The 23,190-nt window shown below is 38.0% G+C and overlaps 1 protein-coding gene across 3 annotated transcripts in view; it reads left to right on the top strand.

Annotated features, from left to right (window-relative positions):
• The window catches only part of LOC145774347 (uncharacterized), a 94,092-nt gene that overhangs the window by 46,176 nt on the left and 24,726 nt on the right, over positions 1-23,190 (top strand). For 2 of the 3 annotated variants that reach the window (XM_082585573.1, XM_082585575.1), the window contains exon 3: positions 22,167-22,243. In XM_082585573.1, coding sequence (XP_082441699.1) covers positions 22,167-22,243 — 77 coding nt within the window. Of the gene's footprint in view, positions 1-6,933; positions 7,065-22,166; positions 22,244-23,190 lie in introns of all 3 variants that reach the window. The other variant, XM_082585574.1, reaches the window with a different exon arrangement.

Raw genomic sequence — 23,190 nt, 5'->3', positions numbered from 1 at the left:
AGATGGTTAAATTTGGTAAGAAAAAGTAGACAAGCAAATGAAGCAGCCCAGTCATCCAAGTGGCATGGTTTATCTGTTACTTTGGGTTGCTTCAGAATGGCGCTTGTTTATTGACAGCTCAAAACGGAGCTTGAAAGCAGTTCTTTTTCACAATGGAAACACATATCCATCAATACCAATTGCACATTTTGTTCAAATGAAAGAAGATCGCGAAGCTGTGGAAATATTGCTGGACTTGACACAATACAAAAACCACAATTGGGACGTGTGTGGAGATTTTAAAATGATTGCTTTGTTGGGTTTGCAAGGAGGCTATACCAAACATTCTTGCTTTCTTTGTGGAATAGCAGAGCAGATGAGCAGCACTACTTGAAAAAAGACTGGCCAGTACGCGAAGAACTCACCCCAGGCTTCCACAATGTCAAAAATGTACCCCTCATTGAAAGGAGTAAAGTATTACTTCCACCTTTACATATAAACCTTGGGCTTGCTAAACAGTTTGTAAAAGCATTGGGACCAGCAAGTTGTGCCTTTCAACACATTCGCTCTATGTTTCCAAACCTTTCTGAAGCTAAAGTAAAGGGTGGGATATTTGTTGGGCCCCAAATAAGGAAAATGTTGGGATCAAAAGAACTGAAGGAATCAATGACTGCTTTGGAAAAACGTGCTTGGCAAACTTTTCGAATGACAGTAGAAGGATTTCTTGGTAACTATAGAAGAGAAGACCACGTTATGATTGTTTCAAATTTTGGTTGAAAGCTACCAAAAGCTTGGATGCCGCATGTCCATAAAATTGCACTATTTGCATTCTCATTTGGACTTTTTCCGTGATAAGTTGGGTCATGTAAGCTAGGAGCATGGTGAACGGTTTCATCAAGACATTTCAGTTATGGAAAAACGCTACCAAGGGAGGTGGGATGAAGTCATGATGGGAGATTACATTTGGAGTTTGGTACGGGAGTTTGACACCACATACAAACGAAAGACCCTTTCCAATGTGCATTTTTGATCAGGTGTCCATACTGTTTGTCTTACTATGTGTTCATTGTGTTTTTTTTAGATGCGGCACGCAATTTTTACGCCATGTAAGAGATATTTGTAATGCATATATATAACTTGAAATCATGATTTCATAAAATTATAAATTGTGACGGACCCATTGACATTACAAAAATTTTAATGGCATTTTTGAAATCAGCGACCCAAACAACATACGAAAACACTCTAAAATTATGATAAACAAAATTTTTCAAAAAAATTGTTGTCCAGTGTAATAATTGGAATAGTTGGAAAACAAGCCGATTCATTTCCTTTTCGTGCGAGTGAATAACAACGATCAAGACAGTGAAGTTATCGAAATAAAAACGCAAAAAATCATGATCTCAAGCAGAGTGGAAAACCGCTATCAGTTTTATTAACCTCGTTTCGTTCGTTTTGCTAATTACTTACCTTCAAAGCGTTAACAACGGCGAAGTGTTTTCTCTTTTGTTTTTTATCGCAAGTCTTTATAGTCTTTTATCGAATACCGTATATACTCGAGTATAGATCAAGATTTTCGCAAGGGATTTTCACCTCAAAAAAACAGGTTCAACTTATACACGGGACAAGCTGTTGTCCCCAGCTCGGCAGTTTCCATAATAAACGCATTTTTGCTGCGGCAAAATTGTTGCCATTGTAGATTACGGAGTAAGTAAAAAGTTTTGAATACGTTTATTGCAAAGATTCAAACTTAATTTTCAAATTTAATTATTTCTTGTCAATTCTAAACTTTATGCACTTGTTGAGCAATATGCAAAGATCACTAGACAAAACAGCAAAACGAGCTGTTTTAAGAGATCAATTTATTTATTTTTGCGTGTAGGCATAGGCGTCGATTTTTTCTTAGAAGAGAGGAATTTTGGGTGGGCGAGAGTTTTCAAATAGATTTCATTGAATGTGTATGTTCGCAAATTCGCAATGGTTCAGTCTTCGAAATTAGCATATTTTTACTTCGGCAAAAACGTTGCCGAGACCAAACGGCAAAAGTTGAAATTGCTTCAGCAATTGCTGTGAACATTTATTACGAAAAGACTGTACTGAAACATGTAAAACGAGAAGCGAAAAATATACTAGAGTCTATCACGAACGCATTGTTTGATTTGTTGTGATGTAATAATACCAAAAGTAGCGAGCAACGCGATATGCACGCTGTTTACGCTAATTTACGTTAAAAAACTCACGGGGAGGGGGAAAGTAAGTTGATTTTGGGTTGATTCAACGTTCGAGTCAGCACAAATCGATTTAATTTTCCCGGCGGGTTATATTGCGTAACCACAATGCCCAATAAGAAATTTACGTTTGTTTTGCATTAATTCGACATCTAGCGACGTGGAATTATCATAAAATAACGTTAATTGCTCAACCAGGTACAGGTAATATATTGCGAGAAGATTGCCTCGATTTACGTATAAGCTAACATAATTTAGGCACAATTGGGACACTGCGAGCAACACAAAGTCTGTTTGATGAACTAGTCAGAATCGGTATCATCAGCTGGACGATATAACGGAAAGCGAGGCGCAATAAGGAGTAGATGCTTACAATAATTTGACGTCTACTGGAGTTCAATCAATGCAAATAGGGTGATAGTTCTATAAAAGATTCTCCCAGCTGGGCACGTGTCTAAGCGCTCGCGAAGTAAGAAGTAACCCAAATAAAACATCCAGCAATAGTAAGATTGAATCAACATCCTAGTCTGGAATAGTCTAAGAATTTTTTTTTGTAATCTTGTGGTCCTTACAAGCGCTCGTGTGGCCTCGGCATTTTTATTGCCGACGCTAATGCGCCATTCATGCATCTGCGCCGGCAATTGACGACGCTAATTTCGAAGACTGTCTTTCTCACAAAGACTGCGTTTAGCGTCGCTGCAGCAATTAAACTTTAATAGGTTTAATGTTTGCTTTCTTGCGCCTTGCAATCTTATGAGTGCTGTCAAACTAAACAAAATTCTTTTATGTTTTCCTTTGCGACCTAAAAAGCGCGTGACTCGTGACCTGTTATCTTTAAAGTGGCGCCTTCGGATTTGTCGCATTTTGGTTTGTAAAAGGCGATTGTTTCAGTGCGTCTTTAGTTTGTATCGGTTATTTTTATTGTCATGTTTATTATGATGTCATATTCATATTCCTTATGAAGTTGCGCTGCAGTTGGTTGGATATTTCAGCGTTTAAGAAAAACGGAAATAATTGTAACGAACACTTCATAAGTGTCATGAAAACAGGGTGGGCGAAACATAGTTTGCCCACCCTCATTTCACGGCGGGGTGGGCGTCGCCCACCCGGCCCACCCTATTTCGACGCCTATGCGTGTAGGATATAATCGTTCTTATTACCGGCACGTAACATTCCATGATCATTGAAGTCGACGTCAAACCTTAGCGGCCGCATAAAACAATGATGTCAGGTTGGCTAGGTGATAATAGTGGTAAGAGACATCGTTAATGCAGGCAATATCTGCGATCAAAACCATTAAACACCTTTTCTTTTATCGGTTTTCGATTTAATTCTCACACATTGCGAACAAAACAATTCGTTCTGTTGAATCATAATTGATCTCACAGCGGGAAGACCTCGTTGAAAATAGCTCGTCTAATTTAGCTGGTTTACTTAATATTGCAGTGAATAGTTACGTGACTATTCCAGCAGCGTAATTTACTCTACGCTCTACTTTGAAATTTCCATACGGTATGGTTTCCAAGCTGTATTCACGTAATTGTTCGGTATGTCGTAGTTTCAACTCGATAAAGTTTGCTAAAATTAGTTTCATGTTTGAAGTCACAAAATATCTAGCGGACGTTAGGATAACTCGTGAAATGAGAATAATTATTCAACCTCGCATTCGCTTTTTCGCTACCACGAGTTTTGACTTTGAAGTTGCTCCTCACACGCGGGAAGATAAGCAGTGTGTTACTGTGAGCGTGCGTGCCGTGTGCATCTCACTACTGTTTTTCGCTTTCGGCATTCTTTAAGTTCGTTTAAATGATCTAAATCTCTCGCAAAGTATTTTATCTTAATGGTTATAATATCGGCCTAGTAAGCAAAAGTTTGAGCCAAATGTTGGCTTTACACTGCTATCCTTGCTGGATAGACTTTGGCATAAAACAGGATATGTGAGGTCTAGGCTAAACTTGACTGAAATGAATTCTGGCTTAAGCTACTACTACAGCAGTAGGTACTAGGTAGCTGCAGCTGAGTTTTTGGTGTTTTCTAATTTTAGCCGCATTTTTTGCCCGTTTGTGTGTAAGTAAGAGCTACCTTTAATAAGTTAATAACTGTTTATCTGCTTATATATTTCATACAAATATTACCCTGACAGTGTTTCCTGAAAGCACTGTAATCCATTATTTGAGTGTATTTTTGCAAAAAAAATTCCGGGTCGGCATGCCCCCGGAACGCCCTAGAAAACACGTGCCTTCGGCACGCTCTGATCCCCCACGAGTTTTATTGCTTCCCTTGCTCAACCAACCAGAATACGCCACTGCTGTCTACTATTCTTTATTCACATTGTTAAACATTTCTGTAATCTTGGAACAACAACTGCATAAGTCAGACATAAATACAAACTTGCAAACACGTTGACAACTAAAGGTAGCCTACTTCGGTTATTTTATCTATAAAAGAAACCCGTTGTGTCAAATAGCTCGAAACGTGTGTGGCGAAATGTTTGATGGCAGGTGTTAGAACTTTGATCAAAGCATTTTCCCGCAGTGTTCAAAATGTTCTGGAAGAGAACTCCTTTCCATAAAAATAGCGTTTTTTTCATCTGTATTTCTGAACATCTGGTCGGAAACTAGGCTGTTTTTTACATGTGAAAAAGTTTCATAGCAAGTATCCAACAGTCATTTTACCAGAGCAATATTGTTAATTGGCTCAAACGGCGAAATGCTAACTGGCATAGACGTTGACAACTCAATGTAGCCTAGGTTACTTCGTCTATAAAAGAAACCCGTTGTGTCGAATAGTATGCAACGTGTGTTGCGAAATGTTTGATACCAGGCGTTGGAACTTCAATCAAAGCATTCTCCCGCAGTGTTCAATATGGCGGCATTGACGCCTTGGGAGTTTCTCGTGTGCAGTGTCGCTTTTAGACCTTGCTTTGAAGTATCTGGCGCAAGAAAGTTTGCGTAAGTCAGCACTTTTATGATTGCATCACATGATGCCCCCCCCCCCCCCCCGATTGTTCCTCGACCTGACGACGTTTAGTCCTCTCTCAGTTTTTTTCCTCTTTTTTTTCCTTTTTTTTCGTTTTTTGTTTTTTTTTCCATAAGGCACGGCGTTTGTCCAATAGTGATGGCGCGTGTCGAGTGACCTCGTCACTGAAAAAGGCAAAAATTGCAGTCCTGCGTGTGAGAAATTCTATTGTTATATTATAATCACATTGCCTATTCACTTATTGAGTCGTTATTGCAGTAAGTAACCTTGCCATTTGATCAAGTTATATCTTCAACGGTTTAGTTTTTTCCTCACTTTTAAAAGTTGATTGCAAGATTTTTACTCTTTTTAATTTAGGTCCATCGTTGTGTTTGCATTCTTATTTGTTATTCTTTTTCGTTTGCATTTTTTGCATTTGTATATACAGTGTTTTTCCATCTTTTTGTTCTTACTAACTTTTCTTGTTACAATCTAACATTCTTGCTGTGTTCTTACTAACTTTTTTATTGCGTTTTTACTGTGGTATTTTGTTTTTTGCGGCCCTCGGGCTAATTTACAGTGTTCATTTGGCCCTCTGAGCAATACGAGTTTGAGACCCTTGGTTTAACTTGTAATTGCGCAACAGCATGGGATAGAACCAGAGATTTAGTGGGATGAGAAATAGGCTGCACCAATTTAGGGTGAGTGTCTGAGATCTTTGCATAAGTTGGCCAAAAGTTGTATTTGTGCTCATTCGTCATGAAAATGACAAGAAAGTTGAATCAATTGTCACTTGATGCCTTCTGTATAGGTGTTTCCATAGAAACGACCCCAAAAGTAGAAATATACTGTATCTTAAAAACCGATGAAGCTAGAACGAACTTCATTTAAATGAATCAGAACTATGCCTTTTATACGTTTTACTTGCTTATTTTTTATGTATTTTATGAGTTATGAAAAATTTTGAGTTTTTTTTTAGCAAGAGCTTATCCAACTATTCGAGTTATTATAAACAAAAAACACAATAAACATGTCAAAACGATTAAAAAGCATCAAGAGACCTCAGGCCATTGAAAGTGAAACAAAAAAATCTCAAGAAATACAATTGCTAATACAGATAGTGACGCTGGTGATGAAAGTTGTAACGAAAAGGATAAGTTATATGTTGAACAATCTTCAGCTTCTTCAAATCATACTTCAAAGAGAAGAAAAGTTGTGCTTAGTTCTCATGCTTGGTGTGGCTTGGTGGCTGATAAGTATCAAGTCAGTCACCAAGAGTGAAGATCTCTCTATGCCGCAATGGGAAGGAAAAATGTTGAACAGTTTGCAGCATGCTTCTGAAAGTGAAGAACATGTTGCAGTCATGTTGCACTCACCAATGCATCCCAAGGAAGACATAACCTTGTGCATAACAAGGTTAAATTACTTGTAAGGTTAAGGTTACTTGTCGGCACCACATTTTGTAACTGTGTTGCTGAGCTGTGTGCTGGTCTGTATATAGAGATACGGTATCACCTAATGAGAAGATCTTTGATATGCTTCAGACACACTGCAAGTATACTAAGACAGATAATTCCAATATTTTTAATGCGAGTTCATTTCCATGATTCTTGACAGACATAGCAATCTGTGTTAAATTTTTGTCTAAGCTTTCTAAGTAGGAACACCAACTTTCTGCATTTGTGAAAAGACTACAATGAGTTCGTAAGCTTAGCAATGATTTTTCTTGGTGGAGTTTCGCAATCAAACATACATTATGCATATGTAGTTTCAGGTACAATATCTCATGCACAGTGGATGGCAAAGGTTATTTACAGTCCAGGGTTTCCCAAACTTTTTTGGGCCACGGACCACTATTTGTGAATCTCTTTATTCGCGGACCCCAATTCCAATACAAAGGTAAAAATGAATAAAACTAAGTTTAGTTTATTTAAAAAAGTGATAAAATCAATGGGATGGATGGGATTGCTTCTTATTGCATAAGTCAGAAGTGTGCAACGTGCGGCCAAATGCGGCCCGCAAAAATGTGCCAATTTTGAATTGTGTCTTTGGAAAGCTCACATACAGACAGGAAATCTTTTTCACTTTCCAACTTGAGCGACTATGGAATGCATGCTGAGAAGAAAACTGAATTTGCAGACCAACTTGAAAAATTGTATGAATTTTTGTCTCGTTTTAAGAACTTCAAATCTCATGAACATTTGTTTGGTATTCTCTTCGCTATTCAACACAGACGTTGACAAAGCACAAGATGATATCCAACTTGAACTGATTGATCTTCATGAGAAAACGTATTTGAAAGCAAAGTATTTAGCAATGAATCTTGGCGATTTTTACCGAAAACATCTAAACCAAGATGACTTTTCACATTTGAAAAAATTCATGGCTTCAAAAATGGCTCTTTTTGGCTCAACGTATTTGCGCGAACAATTTTTTTCTAAAATGGGCGGGCGTCATGAAATGTTGGTAAGAGCTGAAAATGCTTCATGTTGTCTTCATGTTGGTAAGAGCTGAAAATGCTGTCTCACACATGTAGGTCGTGGCAAAAGGCAATAAAATTTTAGTTGCTTTATTGCGATAGCAATGGGTATTCCTCCACAAAACTCAACCAGAAAGATGCAATAGCTGTTTGATTGAAACTAAGCATTAAAGTTCAATCAGATGATAATTTGGCTAATTCTTCTTCGCGTCCTGACAGATCAGTTTTTGTAACAACAAAAGGGTTTAAAATCCAGTCAAAATTCTCATATGTCTCTTAAAAAGTAGGCCTACTTCTTGAAATGTGCAGAAAGCAATTCCAAATGTTGTGTAACGTCAGAAAAAATCAACTCTGTATTAATTAAGAACTGCGGCAATTATCTTTAACAGGGTACATACTGTGTACAACGTATAAGTATGACTTTTTAATTTCTTGTCGTATCGCCACGGACCACCTGTGCAGTCGTTGCGGACCACCAGTGGTCCGCGGACCACAGTTTGGGAAACCCTGATTTACACCATCAAGATTGCCTTTTTTCACTATTTCGAACAACAAAATGTTTTAAACCTTGATACTTCGGAGAACATTCGACTAATGGCACTTTTCTTAGTGGTATACCTTGCACAGACCCAGCAAATGCACCAAACTGTACAAAAATGCTCAAACAGATCTCCATTCTCCATGCAATGCAAAATTATGTAGCATCTCAGTTTGCCATACTTTAGAAACCAGCAATTATTGTATCTCAAGAAACTGCACAATCACCTTTGGTACTCGTCAGAACGCTTAGTCTCTTTATCATTTTAGTGACTCTGTGCCCCTGTGTGAAAAGCAAGCTATGGCTAAGGGTTATAGGTGAATTGTTCGTAAACAGTTGTTCGTAAAACAATTGTTTGTAAACAGTTGTTTGTAAAATTAATTCTTCGTAAAACAATTCTTCGTAAATCATTTCTTCGTATACATCAATTGTTCGTATAGTGAATTGTTTGTGAACAGGTGATAGGTCAATTGTTTGTGAACAATTTTTCAGTTGTTACTCAGGGGCGCCGGAAGCGGGGGGCATCATGGAGGGACAGGAGGGCAATGGTGCCCTTTTAAAGTTATGTAAGCTACTGCACATTTTGCAATATAACAATTTCTGCTATTCGTTTTTAGCCTAATTATAACACAGGCCAACAAAATATTTTTGGCACAAATAAAGGTGAGAGTCATTTTAAAGTATTTCAAGGCCCCTGATTCCGAAAATGCACTTAGTTTTTTTCAAATTGGCTCTAGTTTTCGAGATATTCAACAACGAAAATATATTTGAAATCGTTAATCAAAAGCTTAAAATAATATTCACAGCACAAATTCTGCAACACAGTAGGTTATATCATTATAACATAGCATGACGTCCTTCTTTGTATACCAGACACTTGTATCATTACTCGATAGTGAACTGATAGATGAGCATTATCGCTATATCTTATCTTAAAAGTTTTAAAAAATTGGTCGTTCAGCAACAAAAGTGCCCTTTTTTTTAATCCTGCACCCCCCCCCCCCCAGTCAAAAATTGTTTCGGCGCCCCTGTTGTTACTCGTGCAGGACATTTCCTTTGAAAATGCTCAAATTTTCAATAAGTAGTTTCTTGCCCTTGTGCGTTAAGTGCACTATAATTTTTGTAATAAAGCTGGTCACCATACAAACGTTTTGGCTTTCCTTTTTCGCTGCCATTGTGAATCAGGGACTCTACACTCTGTCTGCTCGTCTCAGAGATATCTAAAGAAAAGGATACGAAGGCTTTTATTACGTCTGACAATAGAAGGGCTTTTGTTTATCGTAAATAATCTCTGTTTATCGTAAAATGACAATTGGCACCGATAGTAGTTTACTAAATCTTGTTATGATAACTTGTATTGTGATATTAACATCAGGCCTGGATATTCAATCACCCATATACTTGCTTTACATCTAGCCTCCTGCAAAGGCTTTGTTATAAAAAACAGCTTACTGGTAACTTTTCAACTGTCTTTGTAAACAAGTATTCTTTAAACATACTCTAAGTAACATTTGCTAACTGTTTTCTGTAGTTCATTGTACCAGCTGCACTACAAAACTTTCTATGATTTTGTTACGCTTGTAGGTAAACGTAAAGGAATTGAAAAGAGGTCTCAACACGAGTAGAGCTAAAATGAACTAAGGACAAATCATTGTGTAGCTACCAAGAAGTCCTGCTGCCGTGATTACCAACTACTCACAGCCACAGGGCGGCACAAAGTAATCAAGCGCACGTGACCTGGTGCAATGCACTAGGCAATGACCATAACGCAAAATAAACGTTACTAACTGTATCACTCCTCCCTTATAAATTAACACTTAGCAGCAGAAATAAAACATTACAGCTAAGGGAGGGTGATACTAACCAAGTATTCACGACTTAACATACACAATATATATAGTGCTTCTGACAGATCACTGCAATAATGGTCATATTACAGTTAGGGTCAGAAGCACATACGACTAACAAACGTATTGACTAAGCCTGATAAAAATCAGGTCTGCGTCTGTTTCGAACTGGATAGCGTCTCTGTGGGACAGCTTTACTATGCCCAGAGTGTTCATTGGTATCGGTCGGTTCGGAATCTTTCTTTGGACTTAGTGCAACCTTAACTTTACTTGAATCAGAAAAATCACTTTTACTTTCAGTATGAACATTGTGAAACCTGGGTTGAAGTTGATTTATGTGTCTCAAGGACATTAGCGTTTTCGGCTGGCGCCCATGAAGAACTTCGGCTAGAGTCTTCCAGTCGAGGCATGGGTGTGGTGTGCTTCTGTACGTTGTGACTACTAAGAGATGAGCATCTTGCTTGCTCACTTCTCCCTTATAGTTCTTTTCCATCGCCCTTTTGAAGGTCTGGACAAAGCGTTCCGCTTCTCCATTTGAAGCAGGATGGAACACTGGCGAGGTGATGTGATGTATTCCTAACTTGATGCAAAATGTCTTGAACTCTCCGGACGTAAACTGGCTTCTGTTGTCTGAGACAATCGTGTCCGGAGAGTTCAATCTATCGCAAAAATTTGTTGAAGTGCGCTGATCGTTGCTTTAGAAATTGCCTGTCCGATGTTCTGCATAGAAACATAAGGATGTTTTGAGTGTGCATCAACGCAAATCAGCCACATCTTTCCTAAGAAAGGTCCAGCATAGTCGAGATGAATCCGCTGCCATGGCTTTGTAGTTTTCGGCCATGCTTGGTACTTTTTGTCCGGAGCTTTTGCAACAAGCCTGTAAGGTCCGCACGACTTCACCATCTCTTCGATGCTTTTGTTCAACTCCGGCCACCATACGTATCTGCGTGCCATCTGCTTCGTTCGGGTGATTCCCGAGTGACCTTCATGCAAGAGTTTTAAAACTTGTGCCTGCAAACATTGCGGAATTACTGCTCGTGGAAAACCGTCACGTTGTAAAAGTATTACATCGTTTTCTTTCCACATCGAGTCTTTATACGAAGCATAGCAGCGCAGCTTATCATTGTCAGGTAATCTTCTAGGCCAACCGTCCTGGATATACGACAGAACTAATTTTAAGACCGGATCGTGAAGCGTTTTTGTTTTAAGCTCGTTCGAAGTTAAAGGTAAACCGTCCATGGTTTCCTCTACAGAATGAGAAACCTCTGCATTCTCTCTCTCCTCGTTTTCGTCAAATGTTTTGTCTAACCCCATAGGCAATCTAGACAGTCCATCTGCATTACCATGTAGATTAGTTGGTTTGTACTGAATATCATATTGATATGCCATTAAGGTAATAGCCCATTGTTGAAGACGCTGAGCTGTTAGGACTGGTAGATTCTTTTTTGGTGAGAGAATCGAAACTAATGGCTTATGATCCGTAATTAAAGTAAACTTCCTACCGTACAGGTATTGGTGATACTTCGTTACTCCATAGATGATAGAGAGCGCTTCTCGTTCAATTTGTGAGTACCTCTTCTGCGTTTCAGTCAAAGTTTTCGATGCATGGGCGAGTGGACGTTCCACACCATCGTGCTTCTGCATCAAAACTGCTCCTATTCCGTACTGGGATGCATCGGTGGCTAGTATGAGTGGTTTGTTCTCATCGTAGTGACTTAGCGTGGTTGCATTGATCACGTCCTCCTTCGGTTGTTGAAAAGCGAGTTTGCAATGTTGTGTCCACCTGAACACTGCTCCTTTCTTCAACAAAGAATTTAAAGGTCTTGCCTTGTCTGGAAGATCTGCTATAAAACGACCATAATAGTTAATTTTTCCTAAAAAAGCTTGAAGTTCTTGAAGGTTTTGCGGCTGGGGTAATTGTTTTATTGCTTCGACTGATGTGCTCGACGGTCGCTTGCCATCTTTGTCGATTACATGACCAAGATATTCAACCGAATCCTTGAAAAATTCATATTTTTGTACTTTAACACAAAACCCATACTCGCTTAAACGATCCATAAGCTTATTTAAGTTATTTCAATGATCTTTTTCTGTCGGTCCCGTAACTAAGATATCTAGATATGCTGCTACACCAGGGATTCCCAAAATCATTTTATCCATGCAACGTTGAAATTGGGCTGGGCTTGACGCCACACCGAAACACATACGATTGTATTGGAAAAGAATAAAAGGTGTGTTTATGACACAAAGTTTTTTTGCTTCGTCATCAAGCTCTAATTGCAAGTAAGCATCCGACAAGTCAATTTTAGAAAAGTACTGACCTTTTCCCAGCGATTCCAGCAACGTGTCCAACGTCGGCAACGGATGTTGATCCACTTGTATTTGCTGGTTCAGTCCCTTGAAATTGCCGCAAATTCGTATACTTCCATTCGCTTTCGACACCGCTACGATCAGAGCTGCCCAGTCGCTATAATTTATTGGCTGCAAAACGTTGCGCTCCACAAGTCTGTCTAATTCTTCTTTGATAGCTTGCTTTTTGGAGAATGGAATTGGTCTTGGTTTAGAAAAAACGGGTTTTGCTTCCGGTTTTAAATGTATTTCCCATATGTATCTTAACTTTGGTCTTGGTTTAGAATTGGTCTTGGTTTAGAAAAAACGGGTTTTGCTTCCGGTTTTAAATGTATTTCCCATATGTATCTTATTTAAATGTATCTTAACACATTTCCCAAGATCAGACGAAAAAACTCTGGAAAATTTGCAAGTTAAAGCTGAAACTTGCCTTTCCCTCTGCTTTAGTAAAGATTCTTCTGTCTGCTGAACTTGTGAAGATACGAGATGTTTTTCTTGTCTGAAACTTGATCAAATACCGAAATATCCTGACTGGTCAAGCCAAAACTGTCACTCCAGACTAGACCCATTAGGTTTGTGCCTTTGTTTTCATTTAGTACGATTAACTTCATCCTTGACTTTAGTTGACAACCTACTTTAACATTTACGAAGCATTGACCTTTAACATGCAAAGGCCGACCACCATAAGCATGTAGTGAGGTTTCTGATGGATAGCACGTGGGAGAACCTAACTCGTGGTATCCATCTAATCCAACCATGAAACATGTTGAGCCAGTGTCCCACTGGCACGTGAACGGTTTGTCGTTAACTTCGGCACGGATCCAAATTTGCTTTCCGATGCGTTGGTAAGCTTTTGAGTTCCGCTTTTCCTTCCATGTAGGTGTCTTTCGAATTTGGTTGCAACTGCTTACATGGCCTATAGCTTCTACTCGGTCTTTCTGCTGGCGTTGTAACCCCTTTGCCTGGCGCACAGATTTGATATGCCCTTTTTTTCCGCACTTGTAACACACGTAACTTTTGAACGGACATTCACCCTTAGAATGTTTAGAAAAACAATCCTGACATGACTTCCACGCCTTGCGACCTTGATTTGTGGAGCCAACTGAAGGCGTCTTTCTCTTCTTAATGTAGGTTGCGGACATCTTATTAACGACAACTGCTTCATCTGATGTCCCTTCCCCTCTTAGGATGTTATCGGTTTGCACAGTTCTGATATAAACTTCAGCTTTGTTGAGAACATCATCAAGTGAAAAATTTAAATTCGTTAAACATTGACGCCTGATTTCAGGGTGTGGGGTGTTTAATACAATAACATCTCTAATCTGCTCATCGACATAGCTGAGATGATTGCACTGCTCACTTTTGCATATAAAGTCACAATTTTGAGCAAGCCCTCGTAAAGTTGCTGTCCAATCTTTATAAGACTGACCCACTTGTAATTTACAGTTGTAAAAACTATGACGCGCTGCTTGAACACGGATGGTTTCTTTAAAATGCGATGCTAACTTATCTGAAATTTGTTTGAACGATTTATCACGTATGTTTTTGTCACCAAACAGATTCTCAATCAAGCTATACGTCTCGGGGCCAACCCAGGATAACAAACATGCCTTTTTCTTGTCATCAGTTGCAACATTGTAAATGTCCATGTGATGCAAGAACCTTTGCATATACTGTTTCCATTTTTCCTTATCCTGGTTGAAACTTTCAAACTTTGGCGCTGATTCGTTGGTTTGCATTCGACTAATGTCATTTAACGTTGATAAAAACTGTTCCTGCTGTTTCTCCATTGTGGCTAGCATTGCTTTGACTGTTTCTTCCATGACTAATTTGTGCAGAAACCACTGCGACAATGTAATAATCTTCTCACTTCAGAAAACTGCAACGTAGATTCTATTTTACTTCTGACACCACTGTTACGCTTGTAGGTAAACGTAAAGGAATTGAAAAGAGGTTTCAACACGAGTAGAGCTAAAATGAACTAAAGACAGATCATTGTGTAGCTACCAAGAAGTCCTGCTGCCGTGATTACCAACTACTCACAGCCACAGGGCGGCATGACGTAATCAAGTGCACGTGACCCGGTGCAATGCACTAGGCAATGACCATAACGCAAAATAAACATTACTATCTGTATCAGATTTTAAAAAAAAGCACATGTTTAAAGCACTACAAACTACCGCTCTGGTAGTGTCATGAGAATAAGGCAATCGCTGCGAGCCTTCATATCCCCTTCTCTGGATATCCCTGGCTTGTCCACAGCACGTCACATTTAGCACGTCTTTAGCGTATACGCTACCCTAATTAATTGTTCGTAAAGAATTGTAACTGTTTTAGGAACAATTAGTATTACGGTCAATTGCACGCACGAAGAAATGATTTACGAACAATTGTTTACGAACAATTGTTTACAAACAATTGTTTTACGAACAACTGTTTACGAAAAAAACGTCGAACACCATGGCTAAGGCACTCTTGCGTTATCCCAGGCAAAGCAATAAAATTGTTCTGCAGTAGATGTCTCTTCTGACTGAAAGTGTTTTACTTGCTGATCTTGTTGGAAAAGATTCTTGGACACTTTTCCTGAGTGTTGACTAAGGTTTTTTGAAGGCAGATCTAATGTCTTGGCCACAACATTGTTGTTAAGTTACTGCTTCATATTCATAACTTGGTGAAGAACATCAACATTGTCATCCAAATTCGGTTTTGTTCCCACTAGTGGCGGTGACCGATTCGTTCCTTGCTGCGATTGCCTTCACTCTATTGCCTGATATAAGTGTGATAAATGATGCTTTAGAGGTGGTCTTGGTGTGCTAACAGCTAATGGCATTCCCCACACAAAAAGTTGCAACATTGTAAATAACACCAAGATTGCAAACATTTGAAAGTCTAATAAATTTATTTTTGTTTTAGTTTTTATAAAGTTTAAACTAAACCAAAACATTTTTCATGTACTATCTCATTAGCATCTTTCACCATAATTAATCCTATTTTACTCGTTTTCCGATTGTCACAATCAATATGCGAAGCCTCACGACAGGCTACATTATGTCTTGACCGAGCGTACTGTTTTAATTGTAAAATTCTTATGCTACCGGTATATGTAATTATCAGTTACTGTTTTTTAGTGACCCCTGATTGCGAAATCTTTATTATGTGACGTATTTCCAGAACATTCTGTTTACTTGCAAGTCGGCAATATTCTTTGCTGACTTGCCAGATGTTGGGTGTTGTGACATTATAAAGATGTTTGCCAGTAGTAAAACTTGACAGAACAATGAGTTCTTATGATGTAACATTATTGTACCTTCTCGAAGTTACTAGATCATTAAACCTACTATAAATAGTAGCGTAATTTGCATGAATTATTATTATGAGAGGTGTAGATGGTTGTTGTAGTTAGAAGTAAAGAGTATAGTGAGATGATTGTTGATTGAAGTTGAAGCTATTGAATATGTGTGGAAGAGAGTCGGTGCTATTATAAATTGTGATCGAAATTAGAATCATATGAGAAGCTGTGAGTGAATCACGAAGTCGATTAAGAATTATAAGCGTTGGAGTTTATTGTTACATTATTTGCTGGAAGTGTTGAGTCGTTTGTTGGAGTCCTTCAAGTATTTTCATATATCATTTCACTAGTAGAAATATTTGACATTTAATTGACTGCTTTTCGGTGATATCCCATAAAACTACGTCATTAATCCTTTCCAAGTCTCTTTTCTGGTGAGAGATAGAAAGAAACGTGACACCGATGAATCAAAAACCTAGCAATATAGCTCATTTTTGTTGATTTAAGCATTAATAACATTAATAGATTATAAGAGATAATATGGTCTGCTAAAGTGATGATATTGCTTTAAATGGAACTTCATACATGAGTGTGACAACTACTTCAATAACAATATACTTGACAAACATTTAAAAGTTTAATAAATTTATTTTTGTCTTAGTTTATGTAAAGTTTAAACTAAGCCAACACATTTTTCATGTACCTGTCAGGCCTCGAAACAACTTTTTTTTTCCGGCGGCCAAACGTGTCCGACTGAAGCAAGCTGTTCGGCGGCCAATCACAAGCACATGGCGGCCATCAAAACTTCGACATTGCTGTGAACGTTTATTACGAAATAATTGTACCAAAACATGTAAAACAAGAAGCGAAAAATATACTAGAATAGTCTATCACGACCGCACTATTTGATTTGTTGTGATGTAATAATGCCAAAAGTAGCGATAAAGCGAGCAACAAAATACGCACGTCGCACGCTGTTACAGTAATTCACGTTAAATAACTCACGCCCGGAAAAGTAAGTTAAATTTGGGTTGATTCAACGTACGAGTCAGCACAGATCGATTTAATTTTCCGGCGGGGTATACTGCGTAACAACAATGCCCAATAAGAAATTTACGTTTGTTTTACATTAATTCGACATCTAGCAACATTGAATTATCATAAAAAAACGTTAATTGCTCCACTGGCGCCGACTTACGGGGTTACAGGGTGGCCACGCCACCCCGTTTAGGTTACATTACTTACTGCAAATAAATGTAACTTGAACGGACGTTTAAAATGTTTTTTTGATCATTGGTTTTCGCTTCAAGTCAACGTAAAGCAAGAGGTGAACCAATATAGTATTGCAAAGAAAATGATTGTTTTTGTCACAAGCATGATACTCGCGTAACATTAAGCAAGCTACGTGAAGATTACGCAACACGTGGCTACGAGTTTTTTCCTTGTTGTTGTTGCAATCGTTTTATTTGTAACTTGTCATAAGTCATTGTTACATTTGTTAGGTTTACAATGGGATTTATTAATCAATAAAATACGATCTTTCCATTGCCTCCCTCAAAAATCTTTTTTTTTAATTTTTAATCTACAGCATAGAGTCCATATGATTGTCGCAACTGCTTGATCTATTTGCAAGCAATGAAACAATTTCATTAATGCTTCCAAACGTGGTCTGCATTGTGAAAATATACTTATCGTTGCCTTCCACCACCTGCGAGGCGGAGCGATCGTTTAGTGCAATCAGGCGCATAAAACCCTACTTGCGATCTACCATGACGCAACAGCGATTGAACCACGTCCTAATTTTAAATGTTTATCAAGCTGAAGCTTCACGGTTACAACTTGACCAGTTGATTAACAGTTGGATTGACAGCGCTGCTGTTCGCAAAAATACTTTTGCCAAATGTTAATTGTCAGAGCAACAACGTAACAATAAAATTCACGACATACCTCCTGTGGTTTGTTTTAAAGTTGCTTTGTAAATTATCGAGCTACAAATCAGGTGTGAAAAGACAATTGCATCTACGAAACACGCTTAGTAAAAATCTAACAAAAACATCCAGTTTGAAAGTTTTTAGGTTGCCATATTGTGCTATCTGCCACCCCGTGCAAAAATAAAAGTCGGCGCCTATGATATTGCTCAACCAGGTAGCCTACCGGTAACAAATTGATAGCTCCCTGCGAGAAGATTGCCTCGATTTACGTATATACACTAACATAATTTCAGCACAATTGCGATACTGCGAACAACACAAAGTCTGTTTGATAAAGAACTAGCTGTCAGAATCGGAATCATCAGATGCTGTATCGGAGCACGAAGTTGAGCGCCATCACTGGAATCGGACACATCAAGAGGCTCATCGCTTGGCTGTAAATCTACACTGTCTTCGCCGTTCGCAATCAAGCGTCCACGTTTTGCGGCTTTCGGGCTTTGATACCAATTCACACGCCTCTTTCTTTTTCGTAGAGCTCCATCAGGGTGTTGACTAAGGAACAAATCTATGGCTGTGCTATAACGACTGGGAGGAATGTCTAACCCTAACCTTACAAGCGCTCGTGTGGCCTCGGCATTTTTATTGCCGACGCTAATTTCGAAGACTGAATATATCGCATCAATAAACAGTATTGTGATGTCACTTGCATCCTGCTTATCGTCAGACATCAGCTGCTTGGTCAATCAATAATGTTAACAATTCAAGCATAGACATTAGACAGTGTGTATTGTGATTTATCGGGTGCTTTGACTGCTTTCTAATCCTTTGTGATTATAAGTGACAAAGTACTTTATTCACAAGGGCGCTTGCGTAAAATTTTCTTGGAACTTCATGGCGGACAAATGCGGCCGACGGAAGGGCGAGACCCGGCGGACAAAATGTCGGTTTTTGTAGGTTAATCGCCTTCAGTTTCGAGGCTTGCCTGTCACAATGCGAGGGCTTGCAACGGGCTGCTTTGTTTCTTAACAAACGTGCTGTTTTGATTGTGGAATCCTTGAGCGATGTGTTATTATCGGTTACTGACCTGTAGTAACCTTTGATTACGAATTCTTTATTATGTAACGTACTTCCAGATCATTCTGTAACATGAAAATCTGGAATATTCTTTTGTTTTTCACAATTGCCAAATGTCATTTGTCATGACGTCATAAGGATGTTTACCAGTAGATCTGTGATTGCAAAATCTTTATTATGTAACGTATTTTCTAGAACCTTCTACCCTACGTGACAATCTGGAAGCTTCTTTAAACTTGCTTGTTTACATTTAGTGCAAGTTGACAGAACAATGAGTCCTTATGATGTAACATTACGTAACCTTCTCGAAGTTACTAGACCGAACAACCTTCTATAAATAGTGGTGTAATTTGCGTAAACAATTACCGGTATTGCTATGAGAGTTGGATTATGAGAGTTGTGTTATGAGTTGTAGATTGTTGTTGTGGTAGTGGGTAATAGATGCAGAGATTATTGTTGATTGAAAGTTGAAGTAATTGAATACAAGTAGATGAGAGTTGGTGCTGATATGAATTCCGTTCGAAATTAGAGTTATTTGAGAAGCCGTTCGTTAAAGTCCTTCAAGAATTTTCATTATCATTTCACCAGTAGAACTATTCGATATTTAATTGACTGCCTTTCGGTGATATCCCATTAAACTACGTCATTGAACCTTTCCAAGTCTCTTTCCTGGTAAGAGATAGAAAGAAACCGTGACAGTAGCCTACCATTCCATTACGCTGAATTTGTCTAGGTTTTACCATTACACTGGTCAACAAAATGAGAAAACATTTTTTTGGCAGGACATCTAAGAGTGTTTTCTGGGGTTTTCAAGGTCGCTGATTACGAATATGACATTGGTTTTACCAGATTGACTCTAGTTTAGAAGATATCTATACCCCTAGATTAGCCCAAATTAGTGTAGGTTATATATCTGTATTAACCCCCTAAACATCTCACCAAGAAGGACGTAAATCTTATCAATTTTGTTTGATATAACATAATTAGTAACGAAAGATAATTTAAAAATTACTGTAAAGTCCTACATTCTGTCCTACATTTTGCTCCTGTGCCAATTGGACATTCTACCAAGATGAAAGAGGAATAATTATGATGTCATCAAACTTGTTCTTGAAAAGCTGGACTACAATACCCGTAAGTGGCTCATCTGTGTTGACATAAAAATGGTCAATTTTTTAATTGATCAACAAAATAGATATACCCCGTATCCTTGCTCCCTGTGTTTCTAGGACAGCAGGGCGAGAACCCAGCACTGGCGCAAGAAAACCTGGCCAGAACGCACCAGTCTTCAAGTTGTGACAGCCAATGTAATCAATGAACCTTTAGTTCCCAGAGATAGAATTGTATTTCTGTACATCAAATTAGGGTTAATAAAGCAGTTCGTCAAAGCATTAAACAAGGAGGGGAATTGCTTTAAGTGCATTTGCAGTCAATTTTCAGGACTCTCCGATGAAAAGCTTAGAACTGGTGTCTTTGATGGACCTCAGATTCAAACGTTGATGAAAGATTCGGATTTCACCAGTCACATGAACAGCAATGAACTCACTGCATGGAACTCCTTCAAGGATGTAGTACAAAACTTCTTGGGGAATCACAAAGCACCTAATTACAGAGAATTAGTTCGGAAGATGTAATCTGCATTTGAAAAACTTAGAGCTAACATGAGCATTAAAGTTCACTTCCTATTCAGCCACCTTGACAGATTTCCTGACAATCTTGGTGATTACAGGGAGAAGCAGGGGGAAAGGTTCCACCAATACATCAAGATAATGGAAGAAAGATGTCAGGGCAGATGGAATGAGCATATGATGGCAGACTATTGCTGGAACCTGTTGACAAATTGCCCAAAAGTTTCTCACAAGTGAAAATCTTACAAGAGACATTTTTTCGACGCAAATTAGTTAGTGGGCTACTTTTAATCTTATTGTATTTCATACCATTGTTTTCAATTTACAAGGAAAAAGATAATGTGGTTCCTTTTATCTAAATTTTATGATACAAGGTTAATTGACTGATTTAATGCAACATTTTTTAGTGTTTTGTGTACTTACACTACTGTATATGATTGTGTATTTTGTGTACTGTATATGACATCGGTAACATCAAGTTTTGAAGTATGACAAATCTGATATCCCTAAAAATTTCGTGATGTTGCTGTATTTAAACGTAAAACTGTCTTTATTGTTCACAATTGACCATTAAATTGCATTTCTGAAATATTTAATATGGTTAAACTGCTTTTTTTGATCTAGCGCATAAGGCTCAAATATGGGAGTTCAATGGTCAAAATGACCCTATGCGATATCTCCTAAACTAGAGCCAATTCGGGAAAACTAAGACCATATTCGGAATCAGCGCCCTTCAAAACCCCCAAAAACACTCTAACTTTGTCTGCCAAAAAATTTGTGTTGACCAGTGTTATTTTTGATTAGTCTTCTGATGAATCAAAAACCTAGTAATATGATACCTCATTTCTTTTAATTTAAGCATTAATAGTATTTTGTTAAATGAGGGATATAATGGTCTGCTTAAGTCATAATATTGCTTAACAGAATGTTGTTTCATAAGAACATGTTTTATAGGATTTCTTTAGTCAAATGTGGCTGAAATATTGTAATGTGCTTTCACCTTTGCTATTAATGATTGTGTAGCGTCTGTATCGATCTCGTGACGCATTAGATCGATCAAACTGGAACATCATTGTACACCGAGGGCTGTATCAGCTATGATACCTACAGAGAGTGTCTGTATATATTTATTCTAATCGACTTATGTGTTGCATTGTTTTTACTTAGAAGCTTTAAAATGCACTCATTAATCTACTGCCTGATCACTAATCTGGGAATGAGGATGCCTGAAAAGATTATTTTTGAACAGATTCTCTAGTGAAACACCAAACAAGTACTATATCTGGATTTCCTTTATAAGATTGGATGAAATTATCAAAATTCAAACTTTTTTAAATAGCACAAAAATTACATAAAATAGGCAAGTAAAATGTATATTGGAAAGTCATAGTTTTGATTCATTTAAAAAAAAGTTTGTCCTAGCTCCATCGGGTTTCAAGATGCAGTATTTTTCTATTTTTGGATTGGTTCCATGGAAACACTTCTACAGGAGGCGTCAAAGAACAATTGATTCAACTTTTGACCAACTTATGTAAAGATCTAAGACATTTGCACAAAATTGGTGCACCCTAATGGGAAAGCATAAGAACGGCATTTCTACAATATTTACATGTTAGAGTAACATTTTTTCGCAGCAACTTGACTTAAAGATTTTAACATGCAGTGAGCAGATTAACAGAGTAAATACGAAGAATCTTTAATAAGCAGCTCCCAACATAGCGGAAATTTATAAAATATTAATTTAATACAGTATTAGATTAAACCCTTGTGTAAACACAAACAGTATTCTAGTTAAGTAGTGTCATGGTGCCGCCTATTCTGTCCTGCAAACGTGTGTATTGGCTAATGCGCTTATAATTTTTTCAGCTTGTTGTACCTGTGTTGGGGAAAAAACGTGGTGGATTAATTTACACCTCATCAACAAGACCCGATAAAGACTCCAAGTATGTAAGCCTATTAGCATCCGGTTTGGTGCATTGTGCAAAGTTGCTTTTTATCAATGATCAATAATAGCAATTTAAAAGAATATTACCTGTGTTGGATTTAAGTAGAGGAAAATGAGCCATTTGCTTTACCTCCCCCCCCCCTGGAATAGCCCCCCCTATTCAGTTTGCGTGCTTTCAACTTTATATGTGTTTAGTTTATTCTGCGTAGAAAACTTTTATTTTGAAGAATTTTTATCAGAAACCTTGACTAAACCAATAACAATGCCAAATTGCAATTTTTATGCCAAAGATGCTAAAAGATTACTAAGTTTTTTTAATTTTCGACACAAATGCAAATTTGGCATCTGTTATGTTATATATATGATACAGCAATAAAAATAAGCTTTGGATTTAATAGATTGTAAATGAAAAATTCACTTTGCCCTCCACTTCATCAGATCAGTCATTTACCAGACATCCTTTCAATTTTTTACATGCTTATACATAAGCTAAGCTGCTATCTGTTTACGCTTAAAAAGTATGCCGGAATGCCCGTTTAGAAAAGTTTTCTCTTTTATAGCGTATCCTCGCATATAGTTATTTTCAGCAAGCACAATTATAAAAACAATATTGTTTTGCAACATAACATATTAAGCTACACAATAAAAAATTCAAGAATTTCTTTAAATAGGTTAGCGCTAGTAATCCACTGTGCATTAGGTCACCCTGTTGACCCAAGAGATCGAGAATTGTTTTGAGGCTAATTTAAGGCCAGCGCTGTCTCTGTAAAACAGATCTTACACAGCTGATGGTCTTACTTACAAGTTGCTTTGCCTTCTTCCAGACCAACACATGGTCAATATGATCATGGAGCTTAATAGTAACAGAAGCTTCACCCTTACCACTTGCAACTCACAGCAAACCAGACCAGACCAAGAAGCCTGAAAAATGGTGTCCCGCGTGGA

Source organism: Aplidium turbinatum, chromosome 7, assembly GCF_918807975.1.
Source record: "Aplidium turbinatum chromosome 7, kaAplTurb1.1, whole genome shotgun sequence".
In the NCBI taxonomy this organism is placed as follows: Eukaryota; Metazoa; Chordata; class Ascidiacea; order Aplousobranchia; family Polyclinidae; genus Aplidium; species Aplidium turbinatum.
The sequence above is the reverse complement of the archived record's forward strand: the minus strand, read 5'-3'. Positions and strand labels throughout refer to the sequence as shown.